This window comes from Theobroma umbraticum, unplaced genomic scaffold (assembly GCF_002168275.2).
Source record: "Theobroma umbraticum cultivar Fairchild unplaced genomic scaffold, ASM216827v3 scaffold_30.0, whole genome shotgun sequence".
In the NCBI taxonomy this organism is placed as follows: domain Eukaryota; kingdom Viridiplantae; phylum Streptophyta; class Magnoliopsida; order Malvales; family Malvaceae; genus Theobroma; species Theobroma umbraticum.
Window position 1 is genome coordinate 411234 of NW_018397254.1, and position 19604 is coordinate 430837.

General features: G+C 37.8%; 3 protein-coding genes across 9 annotated transcripts; 1 reads left to right on the forward strand and 2 right to left on the reverse strand.

Moving 5' to 3' along the window:
• The first annotated feature begins 16 nt into the window (after positions 1-16).
• Positions 17-5736, forward strand: LOC110411084 (Protein kinase superfamily protein). 2 transcript variants are annotated; one of them, XM_021421213.2, is made up of 18 exons: positions 17-248; positions 958-1218; positions 1287-1337; positions 2098-2176; positions 2282-2350; positions 2429-2518; positions 2613-2751; positions 2880-2982; positions 3070-3122; positions 3234-3300; positions 3498-3606; positions 3764-3829; positions 3977-4045; positions 4167-4230; positions 4331-4447; positions 4812-4843; positions 4945-5023; positions 5241-5736. In XM_021421213.2, the coding sequence occupies exons 2-18, from the start codon at positions 1169-1171 to the stop codon at positions 5456-5458; spliced, it is 1455 nt and encodes a 484-aa protein (XP_021276888.2). In that variant the 5' UTR covers positions 17-248; positions 958-1168; the 3' UTR covers positions 5459-5736. The 2 variants fall into 2 exon arrangements, with proteins under 2 accessions (XP_021276888.2, XP_021276811.2); XM_021421136.2 differs by lacking the exons at positions 17-248; positions 958-1218; positions 1287-1337 and having other exon boundaries at positions 2069-2176; positions 5238-5736.
• A 356-nt stretch (positions 5737-6092) lies between these two features.
• On the reverse strand, positions 6093-12715 carry BRX (DZC (Disease resistance/zinc finger/chromosome condensation-like region) domain containing protein). Of its 5 annotated transcripts, XM_021421566.2 has the most exons (8): positions 12483-12715; positions 12288-12375; positions 12032-12163; positions 10828-10981; positions 8053-8447; positions 7453-7582; positions 6797-7164; positions 6093-6633 (listed from the first exon to the last, which is right to left on the reverse strand). In XM_021421566.2, exons 4-8 carry the CDS (start codon positions 10942-10944, stop codon positions 6555-6557), a joined length of 1089 nt encoding a protein of 362 aa, XP_021277241.1. In that variant the 5' UTR covers positions 10945-10981; positions 12032-12163; positions 12288-12375; positions 12483-12715; the 3' UTR covers positions 6093-6554. The 5 variants fall into 5 exon arrangements, with proteins under 5 accessions (XP_021277241.1, XP_021277167.1, XP_021277325.1 ...); XM_021421492.2 differs by having other exon boundaries at positions 12288-12715; XM_021421650.2 differs by lacking the exons at positions 12032-12163; positions 12288-12375; positions 12483-12715 and adding an exon at positions 11058-11852.
• A 4167-nt stretch (positions 12716-16882) lies between these two features.
• Positions 16883-19189, reverse strand: PAM68 (PAM68-like protein (DUF3464)). Of its 2 annotated transcripts, XM_021429700.2 has the most exons (3): positions 18943-19189; positions 17658-18324; positions 16885-17531 (listed from the first exon to the last, which is right to left on the reverse strand). In XM_021429700.2, exons 1-3 carry the CDS (start codon positions 18982-18984, stop codon positions 17476-17478), a joined length of 765 nt encoding a protein of 254 aa, XP_021285375.1. In that variant the 5' UTR covers positions 18985-19189; the 3' UTR covers positions 16885-17475. The 2 variants fall into 2 exon arrangements, with proteins under 2 accessions (XP_021285381.1, XP_021285375.1); XM_021429706.2 differs by having other exon boundaries at positions 16883-18324; positions 18943-19187.
• Positions 19190-19604: the final 415 nt, after the last annotated feature.

Below are 19604 nucleotides of genomic sequence, written 5' to 3' on the forward strand. Positions count from 1 at the left end.
TGACTCGGGTAAACAAAATAAAATACCCCCAAAATTATTAAGGCGTTTCCTTGGTTCACACGAGAGAAACTTCCGTCACAACAACGACAATAAGAAGATTAGATATTTCGCTTCGTATTCGAAAACACGAGGAAAGAGCGTTTTTATTTTTTATTTTTTGCTCCGTAGGAAGAGAGGAGAAATAGCGAAGCTCTGGATTCCACCTCTTCCCGTCCTTGGCGACGGTGCTTATGCCGGTTAGTTTTCAGGTCTCTCTCTCTCTCTGTCGATCTCTTTTGACCTAGATCTGATCCGATCTGATATCTTCTTTCTCTTTTCCTTGTTTTCTTTCGTGTTTAGGGTTAGGGATTTTCGTGATTGGATCTTTTTTTCTTTTTGTTTTGTTGCCTGTCTCATAATTAGGGATTCGTTTGGCCGCGTAATTGTTTAGGTTGATTTAATCGATTAAGGTTTACTTGTTTGATTTATGAGAAAATTGCCTAGGGTTTTATTGATCTTTTTTCCTGAATTGATTCGTAGCTCTTTTCTTTTCCTGTGATGTTTGTCTTACTGTTCCTGCTTGTGTGGTTTATAATCCGGAAATAGGAATTGTTGTTATCTAGGATTGATTCTTTGTGATTTGATGAGTCGCTGCCAGTTGTGAATTGGTAATTGCATATTGCTTGAATTCGCTAGCCTCAGCTCTTTTCTTGAGATTTTGCTTTCTAAGATGAATATTATTCCACTTTTTGTACATTGTTGTATGCCATATGCTTGAATTAGTGCGTATCTTTTTCTGAGTTATGCTGTACTGTCAACGCAAGAGCCATAAGTTTGGTTTAAGGATTGTTCATTAATTTTTTAATGATCTTATACTGCTTTTTATTTTCTGGTAGCAGTTTTCTGTGTATTTGGGTTATTTGCTCATTGTAAGAGCAAACTTTACTTAAGTGTCAATTGATATTGTCTTAATGTTAGATTGCACCGGGCTTGGATTTAAAGGGATTTAGTTTCCTTCTGAAGACATGGAACAAGTGTGCTTCTGGTCAAATTGCTACCTTTTCCGGGTGTTCTCATTCCAAGAAGTACTTGACTGGCGGTTTCTCGTCCATGGAGATTTTCTTTTGGTTTCTTTTGTCAATTGCACTTAGTGCCCAGTCTCTTTTTAATACTCAACAGAGGAGGCGTAATGCATGTTATTTCTGACATAGGTGTTGGATCTTTAGCGCACTTCTACAAGTAAGCAATATTTCCATCTCTTTCTGATTAAGATAAGATAGGTACATTCTAAGTATTTTTAATGGCAGTGCATTGCTGATACAACATCCGGTCACAAATTTTGAGAAAACGCCTTCCAGGTACAAAATGTATTCTGCATGGTTATCTTTTTCATTTATCTTTTACCATATCTGTGAACAATTTTTTTGTTTTCTAACCTCTTCATTATTTTCATTTCACTCTTCTATTATCACAGGGCTGAACTCTTGCAGTAGACAGTTGAAGGTTGCTTACTAAGCATTAGCAGACTGTAGCTCTTAGTTAATGTTTCGTTATTGCTCCTGATGGGTACTGGTTAATGTTGAGATATTGGTTTCCTGAGCATTCTGCAACAGTTTCTATTTAGCATAGATGAGTTAACTGCAATTAAGCTTTTGAACCGAGTGAGTGTATCTTGAGCTTGGGGTCCTTCCTGTTGGCTGAAGCAATCATTCTGGTCGGTTCGTATCAGTATGTTTTGTGGAGCACATCTGTACCTTCTGTGGATGCCTTGTTTTAGTCTTCAAGCTGTGGGTTTAGTACCAAATAAGGCTGTGAAGCCCATCCATTGTAAAAGTTCTGGTTTTGTGCCCTTGCATGTTGCCAAAGGAAATTAATGGTGGATTCAGCTGACCAGCAAGGCAGTTTGTTTATGTTTTATAGTTTTTAATCCTAGCAATCTTCTGCTGAAGATAAATGTCACATGTCTATCGTTGGTTCTTATAGATCTCTTGAATAAAGGAAGGGCTTCTTTTGTTCCGCAAGAAAATGGAGAGGTAAGTTGTTTAACATGTGATGTGCTAGACAATATTTGTTTCTGGCATGGTGATTTATGCTTATCAAAATTTTGGATGATGTTAGGTACAAGCTAATTAAGGAAGTTGGTGATGGAACATTTGGTAGTGTGTGGCGAGCTATTAATAAGCTGTCTGGTGAAGTTGTGAGTATGCCTGGGATTCTATTTATTTTGAATTATAAGAACATTCTTCTCTTAAGATGTTGATTATGATATATCCTTTTCAAAATAATGGTATCTGTTCTGAAGGTTGCAATAAAGAAAATGAAGAAGAAATATTACTCATGGGAAGAGTGTGTGAACCTGAGAGAAGTTAAGGTAATATGAGTCGCTTTGTTCTGTTTTATGCTCCTAGTTGTTTATGTCATGTGCATAATAGTTTTTTTTTTTAAACAGTCACTGCGGAGAATGAATCATCCCAATATTGTGAAGCTTAGGGAAGTCATCAGGGAAAATGATATTCTTTACTTTGTGTTTGAATACATGGTAAGTGATTGGATTGTATTTTTGTTCTACTTATATATTGCTGTTTGATCAATGGAGGTTTAATTATTTTTTTGGAAACATAAAATTGTTCCAGGAGTGCAACCTTTACCAACTTATGAAAGATAGGGAAAAGCTTTTTTCAGAAGTTGAAATCAGAAATTGGTGCTTCCAAGTCTTCCAAGGTCTTGCATACATGCACCAGCGTGGATATTTTCATCGTGACCTAAAGCCAGGTATTGTGTTCGGTTATTGTCTATAAAATTCATGGTCATTTTTGTTACATCTATTCAAAGAAAATTCATGTTTTTGTTTACATCTATTCAAAGAAATATTCTGTAACTAACTGCCCTTTTCTTTCCAGAAAATTTGTTGGTTACTAAAGATATAATCAAAATTGCTGATTTTGGTCTTGCACGTGAAATCGGTTCACACCCACCGTACACGGAGTATGTCTCAACACGCTGGTAGGTTTGATACTTTGAGAATTCAATGGTTTTACTTCTTCCGTTCTTTGTTACAATTATCTAAGCCTTGAATTCATTGTATTTCAGGTATCGTGCCCCTGAAGTACTTCTTCAATCATTCTTATATACTTCAAAAGTTGGTAAGGTTTCTATGTAATCAATATTTCTACCTTTTAAGGATAGGAGTGACAGCCATTTCAATATTATATACACAGAACTGATAATTATGCCTTTTTTCTCCTTGATTTCAGATATGTGGGCAATGGGTGCAATCATGGCTGAGTTATTCACCTTACGGCCTCTTTTTCCTGGTACCAGGTATGTTGTTTTCTTTTCTTATTATTATTATTATTATTATTATTATTATTATGTGTCGCAAACTTTCTTCTAGGGATTGCTTAACTGAGATAGGCATTAGAATCTAATTATCTTTCACAATTTGTTAGGAAACAATGGGTAATTGCCTAGTTATTGAGAGAATGGATGGTAACCCTTTATTACTATTATGCATGCAGCGAAGCAGATGAAATCTACAAAATTTGTAGTGTAGTAGGTACTCCAACTAAGGATTCGTGGCTTGATGGGCTTAATCTTGCAAGGGCTATAAACTACCAATTCCCACAGGTCTCTATCTCTCTCTTGATTGCATCACTAGCAGTGTAGCTGGACTTCAAAGTTATATTTAGCAATGTGCAGTTGCTGTGAATTATCTTATTAAGTGTATGGAATCTAACATTTGTTTAATGTGTTTAACAATGCTTTCTGTTATTGAGAACTGCAGTTTGCTGGTGCGCATCTGTCTATGTTGATACCATCAGCAAGTGATGATGCAATCAACCTTATTACAGTTAAGTGCATGTCTACTGACTCTTGTTGCGTTTTATTTTCTTTCAATGTACTGCAGAAGTGCTTTCTGCTTTGTAATTCTGACCATTAAATTTATTATATCGATTTTTCAAAGATAAATTGACATTTGCTTTGCTGCTTTTTATAGTCTCTCTGTTCATGGGATCCTTGCAAGAGGCCAACTGCTGCAGAGGCGCTTCAGCATCCTTTCTTTCAGGTCATGTTTTTCATAGATTTTAGTGTATTTAAGAATGTTTTGGGTTGCTCTTTTATGAGGTCAAAATGGCATTTATGTTGTAGCAAGTGCTCTGCTCACAAAATTTTCTTAAAATGTGCAGAGTTGTTTTTATGTTCCACCATCTCTTCGTCCCAGATCAGCTATTTCTAGAACTCCGCCATCTGGTTTTGTTCTATAACTTCCAATTTTGTCTTTTTTTCTTTTGGGTAGGGGGTATGTGATTTGGTTTAGTTTGTGGCTAATTTCTAATTTGCATACTTGTAGTTGGGGTTAGAGGAACATTGGAACAGCAATCAGCTAGGAGGTATTCTGGCGTCCTACCCAATGCAAAGCTCACTGGCAATCTTAATTCTGTGAAGACAAATGCATCTTTTGGCACAGGTGATGCATTGTAGAATATGTAGTAATGTTGAAATAGTTTAATAATGATATCAGAATTTGGATGTAAAGCCCATGATCTCTCTGCTCTGGATGGATTTTCTTGCACACTATGAATTATGATAAAGTGTTCTGGCTAAGTTTTTGATCAAATCACGACCCAAGTACAACCACATTTTTATTAAGTTTGAATCTTCTGCTTAGTGACATTATCATCCATTAAGTTGGTAGGAATACAATTTTATGGACCTGTATAAAATTTTATCCTTGCCTCATTTTATTTTCAAAGTTGTAAATCCAACTGCTATTTATTTCCTTGAAAAAAATCTTTTATGGTGGATTCTCTAATTATGGTAAATTCCTGCAGGTGTGCAACGCAAGCTGGAGATGGTTAATCAGGTAATTGCCTTTTAATGTGTCTTAATTGTTCTCCTTCTGTAATACTAATATTTTCTTTACATTGGTTCTAAATGTGGTCTTTTTCTTTCCCCTCCCTGTAGGATCCGACTAAGAATGATAAATCCTTGAAGAACTCTGCCAAACAACCTAAGTATCGCCCACCAGGAAGAAAGAGTCCAAGTAAGTTTTCTTTGCATGGCTATATATTTTCAGTCCATTGGAAAAGAAGGAAAATGAAACCCCTATATATAATGGTTAAAATTGATCAACTTTGTGCTATGAATAGAATCTTTTATATTTCGTCTGATTGTTGGTTGTTGAAGATGGATATTGACTTAGTCTTGTTTGCTAGTATAATATATGTGATTGATTCGTAACTATATATATGGTCCAGCAGTATCATTCAACAGGGATAGAACTGCCCGTGGAGCTTCAGATGTAGCGGAGAAGTTGGCAAATGTGACTATTGGAAATCGCAGGCAGCCTGTTGGGCAGTTGAGGCCGCCACCAATGAAAGCTGGAGTGCAGTGGACTGCAGAATCTAATGACATGTTTCTTAGACCAACCCAACAGATACAGTCTGGCAGAACTTTTTCCAGGAAAGTAGCGGGATGAGATAAGATGGCCCAGCCCTAGCGTTATGGTTACTTTTATAATAAATAATGGATTTCATTGTATATGGAATCAAGGAGTCCCAAGTATCAAACTTTGAGTGCTTTGGTTTGAGTGTCTTTCCTAGCAAATAACAACATATGCACTTGGTTCTTGTTACGTTTTAAGAGACTCGTTTGTTTCTGTTCACCGTTGCTTGGAAATAAAGTATTGAGTTTGTAAATGATTTGTCTGTGGATATTTTATTGTTTAATTTTCTTTCAATATCTCGAGTTTTGACATGATTTCGAGTTGAATGATTGGTGGATGTTGAAGGATTTGAGATGGAAATTTGCCTTGGTGGATGACAACGAGTTCAGAGGAAAAAAGAATGGATGTCTAAATCTTCTATCATAGTCATTGTACTTGAATTATCCTTTTCAATGTGTTCGTATAATTGGTAGGTTACTAATGATTAAAGCATTAGTCCATTGAAGCCTGACGGTGGTCGGGGCAGTTGATGGAATTTCGACGCTAAAGAGAGAATTATCTTTCATGGAATTTCAATTAGACCATCGACCATGATGCTTGGTTAGAGAGTTAGGTATCGAGTAATGGATTTTAAACAATAAGGTTAAAACTGCATCGCACCCAAACATAAGGTAACCGCAAATGATTCAATTTCATTTCTTCAACTATCATATCAAGTTTGTATTACAAAAAAAGAAAAGGCAAAACAACCGCAGATAACGTAATTCGCGGGCCCAATAAAAACTCCAATAGTATCTTAGGATGGTAAGAGCCCCTGAAAATTGGCAGACCAAAAACACAAGGGGCTCTGCTTGGGACTCCCTGCTGGGAAACAAAACCTCCATTGGATTGTCACCAGGAATGGAATGGCACTATAATTAGTTTGTTTTATTGAAAACGACGTTTGTTAGCTCACTGGTTCATCATCACTATGAGGTGACAAAGCCCATTTTACCTGTAACATGTGAGAAACAAAATTGAAGTGGGTCTTTTCCATTCCTTTGGACCATCCGACCGCAGTGTACCCTTGGTACATTTATATCCACCGCCTGCCACCATTACCATATCTTTTGTGTAAAATTGTTATAATTTAAAGGTATTGTGTTTGTATTCTTTCTCTGTTCTCTTCCCACCACTGCTTTGCATTTACTTCTCCAAATCTCTCGCGGCTGGAAAAAAAATCACAACGCAAAGTATCAGAGCTATTATCTAGATGCTTGGGACAAGGTCTTTCCCCCGAAAGAACCTCCTGCCTGACTCTGTTTCAAAGTGATCTTAATCTATGTTGGGCAGAGAGTACCATTGATGAAAATTGAGTGTGAATTTCATTACCTGAATCTGACACGCCGGAGCTCCCTGGTGCCATCAGCCAACTGCCTGATGGTAATGTATACCCCGGGCTCATCTTGTTCAACCCATTCCGCCTCCATTTCACTGGCATTGCTGACAGAAACAGAAGGCTCATCCCTAGATGAGGTTGTCGTCCGTGAAGCATCAAAAGATGCCTCACCTCTCGGACCACCTGCACCGTAAGCACTTGGCCCAGCACTGTAATGTTGGGTCCCACCTTGGTCCATATTCTCTGCTGATGGGAAATAGCCTTTACTTCCAGAGGGTTTATAGTTGTATCTTGGTGTCCAATGAGGCATGGGACTTTCCATTGCTGATCCCATCCTTGAGTAAGAAGAATCTCTCTGCATCTGAAGTGTATAAGTTATGTTGTTAGTAATTTGAACTTGGAATAAACTTGAAGGTCCATTAGGTCAGGACGCAAAGAGAAAAGAGTATGCTTTCATGCCATTTTTAACTGCTAAGAAGTTACTTTTCTTATGATGAAGTCTTATGTCCATCACATCAGGAAGACAGAATGAGGATAATGGAAATTTGACAAACAGTATGTTCTTGCCGACTAATTCAAGGACTCACAAAGGCAAAGCAAGCTCATCAAACAACAAAATGTCTGAAAAGTGAGGTACTAGGTGGTTTACCTCATCCTCAGACCTTGGGGGAGTATGTAATGCCTGACGATTAAATCTCTGCACGTTGTAGAGCTCCATGATCCTATCATAATTCTCACCCCACCATCGCTGTGCTTGCCACTTGTTGAACATCTCCCGGCTTCAAAATTAACGCCTAAGTAACGTCAGTTTCCGTATATATTCGCTGAATTAAGTTCCAGAACCAAGATATCTCAACATAATCAGGGCAATTTAGGTTTGCACCAAAGTCCATTTTCTTTCATGTCTGAGGAACAAAGCTGAATGGACTTTTCGTAGGTCCAACCAATTGCATGACATGTTGAATCAAAGAATGGTAGAAAGGACTAATCAATGGACAATGAGAGATATCTAGTCTAGCTGGAGAAAAGATATCAATCAAGATAATCATCCCCAGACTATTAGAATAGTGTGTCCCATGTACTATATGTAATGAAGTAGACATATCATGGCAGGCATGTGAAGGCTAAGAGTGACATGTCTATTTGGAGTCTCCAATATGGAAGGATGTCAGATATTAAAATTCAAGATTATACGCAGATTTTGACAGAGATGAAAGTACATTCTGGTTACGGATAGTTGACGGCATACCTGAAGCGAATTCGTTTGAGATCATTTCCTCCGTTAGGCAGAGACACGAAAGTGATATGAACCCCAGGTTCCACTTGTGCCATCCATTCCTTGGGCTCATCCTCATCTTCTAGCACCAGATCCTGGGAAAACATAGAGTCCATTCCACCAGGGGTTCTGTCACCACTGAATACCCCGGTAAATCTTGAGTCTGATCTTCCTGGATGATGACTGGCACTCGTGAAGTCCCATGCAGGTGTTGAGCTAGAGCTTCCGCCCATGTACGGGTATGGAACCCCTTCTGAAGCAGCATCAAAATCTGGATACGGTCGATGTCCTTTCTTGTAGTTGCTGGAGCCTGTGCATGGCTTGCATTGCTTATAAGCGCCAGAAAATTTCAATGCCATATCCTTGATCTGTACAATATCAGAGTTTAAGTTATTAACAAGCACAAAAAAAAAGAAGCTATAACAGTGTTCATTGAAACACTTGACTTCCACAAGTTCAAGGCAATGGCATAGACTTAATGTTGGAAAATATAGAGAATTCAAGAAAGAAAGACATGCCATTAAGGTTGACAAGAATAAAAATTCATTCCCAAAGTTCTAGTCGCTCATAATGTGAGAGATTCAGCGAAAAATTGCACTGACGATCGAACTCCGTCTGTAGCCTAACAGTTAAGCCATATTTCTTCTACCATTAAGAGATGTTCAATGTTCTAACAAACATCATATGCTTAGAATAGAACAATTCTGTATATTGTCTCCACATCGTTTCTAGTTGAAGTCCATATTTCTACTGGTTTCTCCAACTGACTACATCATGTACCCAAGTATTTTGTTCAATATCCCAGAACAAGATATGATTTGCGTTTGAAAGCTTAGTGGTCTACAGGTTGTTCTCAATTATCACTTTCTTAAATGGCACATTTTTTCTGGCCAAGTTTCAATTAGCACTTTCTTAAATGGTACATCTTTTCCTGGCCAAGTTTCGATTATCATTTTCAAAGAAGAAAGCTTATGGTGCATAACAGACTTGCATAAGCTCCAGAATTATGTCATAAAGAAAAAACCAGAAAATGGAACTGGTCTATTTCAGTCATAGCCATCACTCCCAAAGCTAACCCGCACAGTAGACCCTGACAGAATATAGAAAAGCAGAAACTACACCACAAAAGCGGATCCGCGAACTGTGAATATCATTGGGAAACTACTACAGTCAACGCTGTTGGTCTTAAAACAGAGTCAGAAATGATAAAATGTACTTTCCTGCTACCCACCTGAGAGCTGTTCTGGCTGTCAATTAATCTGATTTCACCGCCCATTAGCACGCAATAGATTTCCTTTTCTTTTTTTCCACATTCCTACTTTTTCAAACAAGGTGGATCGACAAGAATTCAATGGTGGGTCAGGCCCAGGACACTTGGGTGTCTTTTCTTAATATACAAGTTGTCTTTTCTAAAGATATCCGCTTCCCTGCTTATTGCACGAATATTTGTTCTCGTCTCTCAAATTTTGTCCTGGAAATACCATATGCTACCACTATTCTATTCTTTAGGACATTTGACCAGCTTAACTTTATGTTCAAACCCATCCTACTTCAGAAAAATAGACTTAAACAACATCCAAAAATAATCATGAGAAGAATCAAGAGTTCTGCTAGTGGAAGTAGTGAAGATTTTGGCCAGGATCCCTGTAAGTGATTCTATCCGAATTTCGCACTAAACCTTGAGAATATCTAGGAAAGCTGTTGTCTGCACATGCCTAAGACTCCTAGGTCATAGAGGGGGTCATAAGAAGAAGATTTAAGATTTTGCAGGCGCCTAGTAACGGGGATTTGCCTCTTGCGGGATTCGTTGTTGGTCTGAATCACCCAAACACCAGCAGAAAACAGCAGCCTAGAGCGGCCTAGGCTCAAATCCCCAGCCCGTCTACAGTGTAATAGAATGACAACTGTACCAAGAGCCACAGGATTATCACTCAAAAAAAGGTTACCAACTTACTCAACATAGTGAAACAAACCCTCTTGGCCCGTTGGATTCTTCCAGGATGAAGCATCGCATTGCTCATGGTTTCATGGCATCCTAAGTCTTAACCATTAATGGTGCTAGCTTTTGAGTAAAGAGATTTCAAAACTTGTACCAAATGCAGCATATTTATCGTTCCTATGGAGTAGTATTGTTTTGAGGATCACATGAATCCTGCTCATTGCTGGTTGATTCACTGACGTTTCTTTTCTTTTCTGCACCCGCCGCCCAGGAAAGCAGAAGGTGAAATGCTTTGAGCTGGGAATATTTTGGGTTTCTTTTTCTTCTCGTACAATCCTCAAAAAAGAAAGAATCCAAAACAAATCTATGTGGAGTCTATGAGAATGTGAGGGGTAACACTGTTAAAAAACAAAATAGACTGCCCCCTTGGCCTTGAGTGTAGGCTTTCATTGAAAACCCACCCGCAGAAAAAAAATCTGAAGATGGAGCTGCTGCACAAGCAACACCCTACACCGCATCACATGCAAACCCAATCCTGGGAGTCCCCCGACAGCTCTACAACTATTAGAATAAGATCAAAATATATAACAGTACATGAATAAACGTGAAAGAAAGATGCCAAAAGGGAGGTAAGGTCCCAAGGAGATCGGAGGGCTAATTGGGGTTATGATTTTGTTCGTTTTCACAAACAAGGGCCAAAATAGAAAAAGAAACCAAAAAAGCAAAGCCAAAGATTGAACGAATGAAGCTCAAGGGTGAACAGAGAGAGAGAGACAAGGTAAGGATTAAGGAAGAGGTAGAAGTAGAACCTGCGCCGTCAGGCTTTTGACGGCTTCTTTTGTACTAGGCGTGCCACTTCCACGCGCTCCTTCTACTTCTTCCCCTCCATCCGCCATTTGCTTGGTGCACGCTATGCACGTAAACATTTTCTTTTGTTGTTCTCTCTTTGCTACTGTCTTATCCCTGCAGCACATAAACAAAGATTTAAACAAAACTACTGATTTCATTCAACAAATCCAAATTGCAACAACTTGATTACCAGTAGCAGGATTCTATTTTTTTTAACTTTTGGGTTGTGAATTTACAATGAGACCCATGAGAAGTGCATTTTCTATGAGGGTAATGATGGTCAATTGAAACAGACAATGGAACATTCTTTCATTCAGCGGTGCAGAGGAGACATCCTTGGACGGGGATGGGGATGGGTGGTCTCTGTTCTTAGGAGATTTTGTTGCAATAAAATAATAGAGACATCCCCTTTCAGATAAACCTAGTGGAGCCAATTCCAGCATACTTGGCACCAAAGAAAAACAAAATTGAAAGAAATCCAAAAGAGAAAACGTCCAAGGAGTGTGAATGTTGCATCAGCGTCACCCCTGTTATGAATGGAGTCCTTTGAGAAAGACAAAAAGGAGAGAGAAGAAAAAGAAAAAGAGCTCGGGATCAGAGAAGACCCCAACCCCAACAAAGAAAAAAAAAGTACTTGCTAGATTAAAAAATAAGCAGTCAATTATTGAAAGAAAACAAAGGAAAAACATAACGGGACATTCCCAATTGGAAAGTTGCCTAATTGGACAGTGACCAAGTCTGGAATCTATGCTTTGCTTTAACGTAACCAACAAAGATTCAAAACAAACTGTGGTCTGTTCAAGCAAGCCGAGGTTTCTGACAAAACCAAATTTTATTTTTAAAACCAACAAAATGAAAACATATCGGATCGAATATATATATATATATATATAAAGCGAATGTATAGAGAAACATTGGAGCAGTAGAGTAGTCTTCTTTTCTTTTTTCGGTGGGGGGCTGACGGATGGATGGATGGATGGACCAATCTATTTTTATCAAAGAAGAAGAAAAAGATGAGGGGCCTATTTCAAGTGTCGAGAAATGAATAGACAAAGAGACAAGAGAATATTGAGAGAGAGCAAGCAAGTGTGGACATTGAGATTTGTTTCAGTTGAAAGCTTGAAAACTACTATTGGCATCATTTATTGTTCGAAAACGACTTACCCCAATACCCCAAATGCCTCCCCTTTCTTAGCTGTCTTTCTTTATATCTCTAACTTACTCTCTCTCTCTCTCATTCCATTTCCTCTGCTCTGCTCGACTCTGCTCTGCTTTTTTCACCGGCTTCAAATTAAACTGCGTTTTCCATTCACATAAACACCTACTCAGAATCAACAGCTTTAATAAAGGTAAAGCAAAACGCTAAAGTAATGCTCTGTTTGGTTGCTGAGAAAGCAAAGAAAAAGAAAAACTTACTTACCCGAGTCAACTTTCAATAACCCAGTAAAGCTTTGAACTTCTTAGGATTGAATGATGAAATTTCACTCCTTTCTTTTTGACGCTTGAAGCTTTGAAAACAGAGCGTTAACAGATATGGAAAACAAAACATACAAAAGCTTGAATTTCGCTTGAGAATATCAGCTAAAAAATCTTGAGAAGAATGAAAATTTGATACTCCTGGGTGAAACAGAAAACGGACAACGGACAACAATATCTCGGGAGGACACAAATGCCGGCGATATATCGGCCGAGAATCCGATGACGTTCCCAGAGACGGAAAGTTTGGATACGGAAGCCCGGGATTTACGTTTCAGCCCGAAATAGCAAAAGAATTTCCGGACTAAAGACAAGGAGACGAAAACAAATCGAGGCCCAGGTATTTATATATAGGCTCTACGTCGAGAGAGGGGCAGGGGATGACGGCATCCGGGGATTCCGCCGTTAAATAACGGAGAAGTGTGCTAAAACGAAAATTTTGCGATTATTTTTAAGGAGCGAGGAACCGTTAGGAGAAGGGGAGGGGAGTGGGGATCTTTTAGAGGGAGGAAACCGGTCCAGATCGGAGAGGACATGTGGGGCCCATGTGTTTTTGCTGATGCAAGAAAGGACCGGGATCTCGTGTACCGGAAGTAGGGTACGTGGCGGGTTATGGTTGGGTGTAATTCCAACGAGGGCACTCGATGGCTGGGATTTCATCATCACAGTTTTGACTGCTGATGATGAGTGATGCGTGATGAACCATCCCATCATTGGTTTATCCTAAAAGCATTTCCTCAGATTACACTCTTTTGATTCACAATGCGAAAGACACCGTATAAGTGTCTATTTACGTTACTATTTTTGTTTCATTATATTTAAAAAAAAAATTATTTTAAATTATGCCTACTTAAACTCTTAATCATAATAAAAAAATTAATAATCATCAAATTTAATATCAATTAACATACCAAACATAACTTATATCCTGATAAATAATGTGAAATGAGTTACATGATTTTTTCATCAAGTCAAGTCATATGAATAAAAAATATCAATTAGCATTAAATTTCATGATTGTTAATATATTTTTTTAAGATTAAAAGTTTATGTGAATAAAAATTAAAAGATGATAACTTATTTAGATATTATAAAAAATAAAAATCAAATTATATTAATGGATATAATTTATGAATTTTTTTAATAATTTAAACATAATTTATACAGAGTGCAACCTTTGTAATAATTATAATTTCTTAGATACATCTACCAAAATATCTTAATGAAAAGGCCAATCATGATTCAATCTAAATGTATAAGTTATATTAGGTGTTACATTGTATTATATAATTATGAATGGAAGCAACCTAATAAATAATAATGGGTCTTAGTTCTTTAATGTATTTGCAAAATATATAACAACACGTTATTAAGAGAAGACTTCTGTATACTAGTAATCAATTTGTTAAAGTTGAAAGAAATTAAAACCAAAATTTCATATTCAACTTAATTATATATTTGTAATATATATATAGTATAAGTTGAAGGTAGAATTTAACTCGTTTTTCTTTTACGTGATTAATTAATTATAAATTTATCAATCCGTTGTCGTGTTAGACACTAAATAAGAAATGAAGTACGATATTTAAAACTTGTTTCACTAATTTTCATAAATTAATGATGATGAAAGCGCAACGGAATTTGGTTTGTGATCTCGTCCCTACTTTCATTTATTCTCCATGTGCATGTGTGTAAATTATTGATTGATAATATATATATTTATTTATAATTAATGTTTCATTTTTTGAATTAAGTATGCATTGTATTATGAGAAATTTTGAAATTGAATATATATATATATATATTTACTTATAAATTCGAGTCAAGATCCTTTGAATTTTAGTTATAGGTAGCCAATAGGTAGAAAACAAGAATGTCAAATTCACCTTTAAGAGATTATTGTCCTTAAAGAGGATATCAATGATTTTTATTAATTGAAGGATGGTGCCTCCCACTTGCAAACTCTCTCTTTCCCTGGCCTCCCATTAAGGCGTAAAGAAAAAAGGAAAAGAAGGGGACGCCATTTTAAGTGAAATTGTGTTATTCAATTTTGCCAAATCTCTTTTTGAAGATCCTTTCCTCTTTTACAGCCTAAACAACAGATTTTAAAAGTGGATATTCTAACACTCTCCTATGCCAGGCTTAGATGTTGTTGCCAATCGAATCTACTAGAAAATTGGTCGGAAATGGCGACTCCTGGCTGGATTTTCTTGACCAATCATTTGGTAATACCTAATAACGTTTAGACTTATAAGAGGAAAGGTTTAAAAAAAAAAAAGAATTTCCTTTGCTTTTTTTTTTTTTTCCATATGAATACGTGGGATTATGCAGGACAATGAAAACCTTTTGCTGAAAAGTGATGGGAAAAAAGTTTACAACCATCGAGCTTAGAATCATTGGGAGGGGTTAGTGTTAAGTTTAGGCCTAGTAGCTAGGTGCACATGGAAACCTTTGAAAAGCCAAATTAATTTATTCAAATGAATGTTTAATTTCGAATGTTGTAGGTTGGGTTGGGCATGGCGTTAACCTGCATGCCCTGTTGCATAGATTATGACGTTTTAAGCAGGCCGAGTACATTCAATCAGAATGTGTAGGGGGACAGGGTCTCACACCGGGTTATGTATTAAATTATGGGATTCTAGTAATTTTCTTTTTATTATTATAGAGGAAAGAAGGGGTTTCAGAGTGCATGCATGGTCCAATCAGACTGAAGGGAAGAGGTACATGGTTGCGCTGGAGGTGAAGGAATCAATACTGTTACAAATCCAAATTGGAATATAGGAAGATCTCCGATCTCGTCAAGAAAACATAACAAAAAGAATTGTAAGAAACCTGAAATAAATTTAAAAGAAAGAAGAGAAAAGGACCCTTTGGTTTGGGTTGATGCTTGTTTGTCTCACTTGTCTGAGCAATGGCCGCGGCCTGCAGCTCGAGAAACCTTCCCCTCCTCTTCCTTCCCTTAATGTTCAGAGATTATTGTACTTCAAGTAGACATTTGGTCACTGACTAAACCGGCTGTGACCGGTCACTAATCCTTTGGGAACTGTTTCATTTTTTGTGGCACAGATAGGGCAGGGCTTTTAACCCAGAGAAATGTTAACTGGCTATTGTCTGTTGTCAGCAATGGTTGCTATTTGCTGCTTTGGCATTATGGGCAAGGGGTGTGTGTATGTGTGGCAGTATCAGTGTGCTTTAACTTTAACCACACTGTTTTTGTCCTTAGCTTTATTCCTGAGGCTAACCTGTCTTTAAGCAAAGAATGCTTGGAATAGAGGGACAACAAAACAACGCAATGCAAATCCCTTTCTCCTCTAGACTGCCAGGCAAGCAACAGTCTTCTTTTGAGGCTAAGCTCAATCTCTCTCTCCCCATCTTCTTTACTCTTTAATATGCATTCCCCCCCCCCTAATGAGATGAGATGCCACATGGCAAGACATGGGCTGCTAAGCTTTTGGTTAAAGAGGTTCTTACAAGATCTTCTTAAGCAAGAAAAGCATAGTCAAGGTCCAAAGCCACTGTCATTCCCTCCCAATCCCAACCCCCCTTCCCTTCAGCCCTCCCATTTGTTTGGTTTTGAAGCAATTTCAAAGTATCATCCATCACTTTTAATTACAACTTTGTGATTTTTTCACGTCTCTCTTTATCTACTCTCTATGCATGTAAAGACAGATATCCAATCGTGTTATATCTGTATGTTCATGTTCATGTAGCATCAGAGGAAACCTTATCATTTCCTGATTTTGAACACCCATTTCAGATATTCAAACAGCAATGAGACCTGACATCAAACTCAAGGCAGAATACAGAAAAAACCCCCAAAGTTTGAGACAGTTTAGATATGACTCCAACTAATTATATAGAGAAAACCCACCAATTGTTACTGTTTGCTGCATTTGAAAATATAGCAGAAGAGGAAAGGTACGGGTGGGAAATGGGGATGGGAAGGGTCTCGTTTAAACGTTAGGGATGTACTTTGAAAAGTGATTATAAAGCCATTCAGTGATCCATTCTAAAGTAGATCTAATCTATCTCAATCTCCCAACTCTTTCCCTCTTTCCAATGTTTGATTACTTTAATTACACATGTTTCTTTTGATTTCTGGTTCCAGATCAAAAACATCTTCTTGCCCCATGTTAAAAGAAGAGACCAACTTCACTGTTTTGGGTTTTAAACCATAGGCAAATTTTTTATTTTTTCTTTAAAACATCTCCCAGCACCTGATTCTGGCTTTGCGTATGTAGGTTATGGTACGAGGGCAGATCCTAGGAAGCTTGCTTCTTCATGGTGTTATTCATCCCCGGTGCCAAGATTGCGTAATCTATCTTTTAAAAATGATGTTGTCTCTTTGAGATCCAAAAGGGAAAAACAAAAGAATTGGAAAGAATCAGCACAATCACTGATCTGCCCCCTGGCAATCATTAGCTTGGCTTGTGTTGATTCGAAGCCCATACTCATATGGCCCATTAAAGTTGAACTTAGGTCGGAAAAAGTACAGGGGCAAGGTTTCCCTGAGGATGGCAAGGAAAAGCTTCAAAGGGAATTGGAATTTCAAGCTGCCTGCATCTCTTTTAACAGGATAGCTCCAGAAAATGTTCCTTTATTTCAAATTTAATCAATGGACGCAACAAAATAAAGGCTATCGGTACTGTACCCTTCACTAAAAGAAGCCTTTTTTCATGCTTGGAGAAACAGAATTTCTGGGGGAATAATTTCAACCCTGCTGGTCTCATTTTGTACATTGGAAATTGTCCAGCAATTAACATTGAATTGGTAAAGCAATTATCTGGTAACGCAACAAAAAGTACTATTGATACAGCGTTTTACTCATGATAAATTGAATTGGAAGCAAGCAACCTAGATTCTTTGATTTCTTTCTTGCAGGTTAGTGTCCATGGGCCTGATCAAGACAAGAAACATAGGACGAAAAGAAGAGGAATTTGGAGAAGAAAAGACCCAATTATAACATATTACTATAAGTAGATAAGCACCATGCAGCACAGATTTGGGTCAAGGTTGGTAGGCTGAGAGAGATTCTGAGCAGGCCTAGGACAATTCCCAAAAAGTAGAGAGGTAAAAAGAACAGTAGAACCAGGGGACTATCTTGCTGCATTCCTTTTGGCAGCCAGTCCACCTTAAGATGCTCCTCCAAAGTACGAGACATAGCTCCATTCCAAAAATATATAGATTTCTGCACATAAGAATGTGAATTTTACAGGTTCAACTTCATTAAAAGTTACTTTACTGTTTGAGAATAAAAAACATCAAGGAGAAAGTATCAGAGGCATCAGAACAGGAGTATTGTACTACTTCTTACGTGATCCACCCCAAATCGATTGCCAAAAAACGGGCCAGTTCTTCTGAGCCTCGTTCCATCCTAAGAGTGAGCCTTCCCTCAATGGATCCCAACTAGAGGACACAATGCCATAACTCACCCCTAACAGGGCAGTCCCAAAGAAGAAGAAGGAAACAATGAAGGGCACCCATGTTGGGACATCAATTTTTAAAACAACCTTGACATAGTAGAAGAATGGGAAAAACAGGAGCCCTATGAACAGTGGGATTCCAACTGAGTAACCCATTCTGCCGATCATCCTGTTGGTCACTATCTCCGGTATTACGCCTGCCTCCGGTTCAAACTCTTCTTCTGCTTCATCATCATCTTCTTCTTCTTCTTTGACATCACCACTCTTCGACTTCTTTGTCTTCTTATTCTTCTTTGGTGGGGGTCCAAAGCCTCTTGGGCTGTTCAAGGTGGCATATAGGGGTACCAAGTATAATGATCGAGCTTGATTTTGGGGATGTTTTGTAACTGGAAATTGGCAAATTTTTATAATGGGAAAAACCAACGATGATGGTTTTAAGGCAGTGGTTCCCGTAAATGAAGAGGATTCCATGGTTTTCTCCACTTTAAGGCAGTCATTTATCTGTACATGTCTGCAAAGCTTACACACCAAAGTCGACTTCTCATTACCATGGTCAATCTGCGAAAAACGACGTGCATATTGCATATCAGATTGATTACTATCAAACTGAAGAATATTTGGCAAACCAAGGACTTCTAAGGACAGAACTTAAGGATCTTGTTCACCATAAAACATCAATGATGAACTGTACATGTTTTGTAGGCAACAACGGTACTCAACCAGAATATACAAGGAATGAACCTGAGTCCAATTTGTTTTAGGTACAGAAAGCTCAAGCCAATAAGGTTTCATTAAGTTTCATTTACCCTGATAACATGCATACATAAAATATTCCACAAACCAATTGTGACTAGGGATGATGTAGAACTTCAGCATGTATCATTTCAGGGGGAAAAAAGTTGGGCATCATCGTAATCTAAATTACAGAAAAGGAAAAAAGGAAAAGAATAACACAGATCAAACATTAAGAAGAAATCAGATGAAGCACAACAAACATTTTGTAAGGATTATACTGAAACACCTGACAGATTCATGAATGAATGAAAATGCAACCCAACTCTAGAATCAAATCAAGACGGAAACGAGGGGCATTTTCATGGTTAAACCTCATAATCAGCAAGGTTTTAAGTGGCAAACCAGTTCGGAAACAGAGAGTCTGATTGACAGCAAACATACCTTGTACAGGCAGGACAAAGATGACAGTGGCACACCTGCCATTCACTTCTGGCAGCTACTTCACTTTTCTTAAGTCTCTTCCGAAGTTCGCGCAGATAGCAAACCGCAAATGAGAAATCAACACTGCTACCAAATCCTATTAGGTAGTTGCTAAATTCAGAAACTCAACCCGACAGAGCCCCATCCAGAAACTCTTCTTACCAGTTACCAGAGAGGCAAGAAGCGATAAGGTTGTGTTTTGCATTTCCCTCCCCTTTTGGCCAGTACGATAAGGTTGTTTTACATGTGTGATTTTGCTTCGGGTTGGTCATGGGCTTGAGCCTTCAAATATCAAAATTTCACGGAAGACCTGGAGTCAGCCCATCCGCAAAAGCCCATCAGTCATAGCTTGGGCATTTCTATTGAGCTTTCTGACAAAACCTTGAAGATAAAAACCTTAAACTCAAATGGCGAACGATGATTGGTTAGTTAATAAGGAATTACTTTGAATACAATACAAAAACATAGAAAGGAATAGTTAAGGATGAGTATTGATCAATCAAAACCGATTAAATTCAGTTAATTCGATGTAATTTGTCCTATTTCAATTTTAATCAGATAGTTTGATTTATTCAATTATTTCAATTCACTCTTTATGTTAAACAATGATCGAATCAATAAAA

What these genes read in the sequence shown, in the direction of transcription:
- BRX (XM_021421329.1), bottom strand. Translation starts at nt 11,025, where the DNA reads ATGAAATCAGTAGTTTTGTTTAAATCTTTGTTTATGTGCTGCAGGGAT. An exon ending in TCAAAAGCCTGACGGCGCAG is followed by an intron (nt 8,448 to 10,827) that starts GTTCTACTTCTA and finishes GATATTGTACAG; the next exon opens with ATCAAGGATATGGCATTGAA. An exon ending in CTCCGGCGTGTCAGATTCAG is followed by an intron (nt 6,634 to 6,796) that starts GTAATGAAATTC and finishes TTTTTTTTCCAG; the next exon opens with CCGCGAGAGATTTGGAGAAG.
- LOC110411084 (XM_021421213.2), top strand. Translation starts at nt 1,169, where the DNA reads ATGCATGTTATTTCTGACATAGGTGTTGGATCTTTAGCGCACTTCTAC. An exon ending in CTTATATACTTCAAAAGTTG is followed by an intron (nt 3,123 to 3,233) that starts GTAAGGTTTCTA and finishes CCTTGATTTCAG; the next exon opens with ATATGTGGGCAATGGGTGCA. An exon ending in TAAACTACCAATTCCCACAG is followed by an intron (nt 3,607 to 3,763) that starts GTCTCTATCTCT and finishes TGAGAACTGCAG; the next exon opens with TTTGCTGGTGCGCATCTGTC.
- PAM68 (XM_021429700.2), bottom strand. Translation starts at nt 18,984, where the DNA reads ATGGCAGGTGTGCCACTGTCATCTTTGTCCTGCCTGTACAAG. An exon ending in CTTTGTCCTGCCTGTACAAG is followed by an intron (nt 18,325 to 18,942) that starts GTATGTTTGCTG and finishes CGTTTTTCGCAG; the next exon opens with ATTGACCATGGTAATGAGAA. An exon ending in ATCGATTTGGGGTGGATCAC is followed by an intron (nt 17,532 to 17,657) that starts GTAAGAAGTAGT and finishes TCTTATGTGCAG; the next exon opens with AAATCTATATATTTTTGGAA.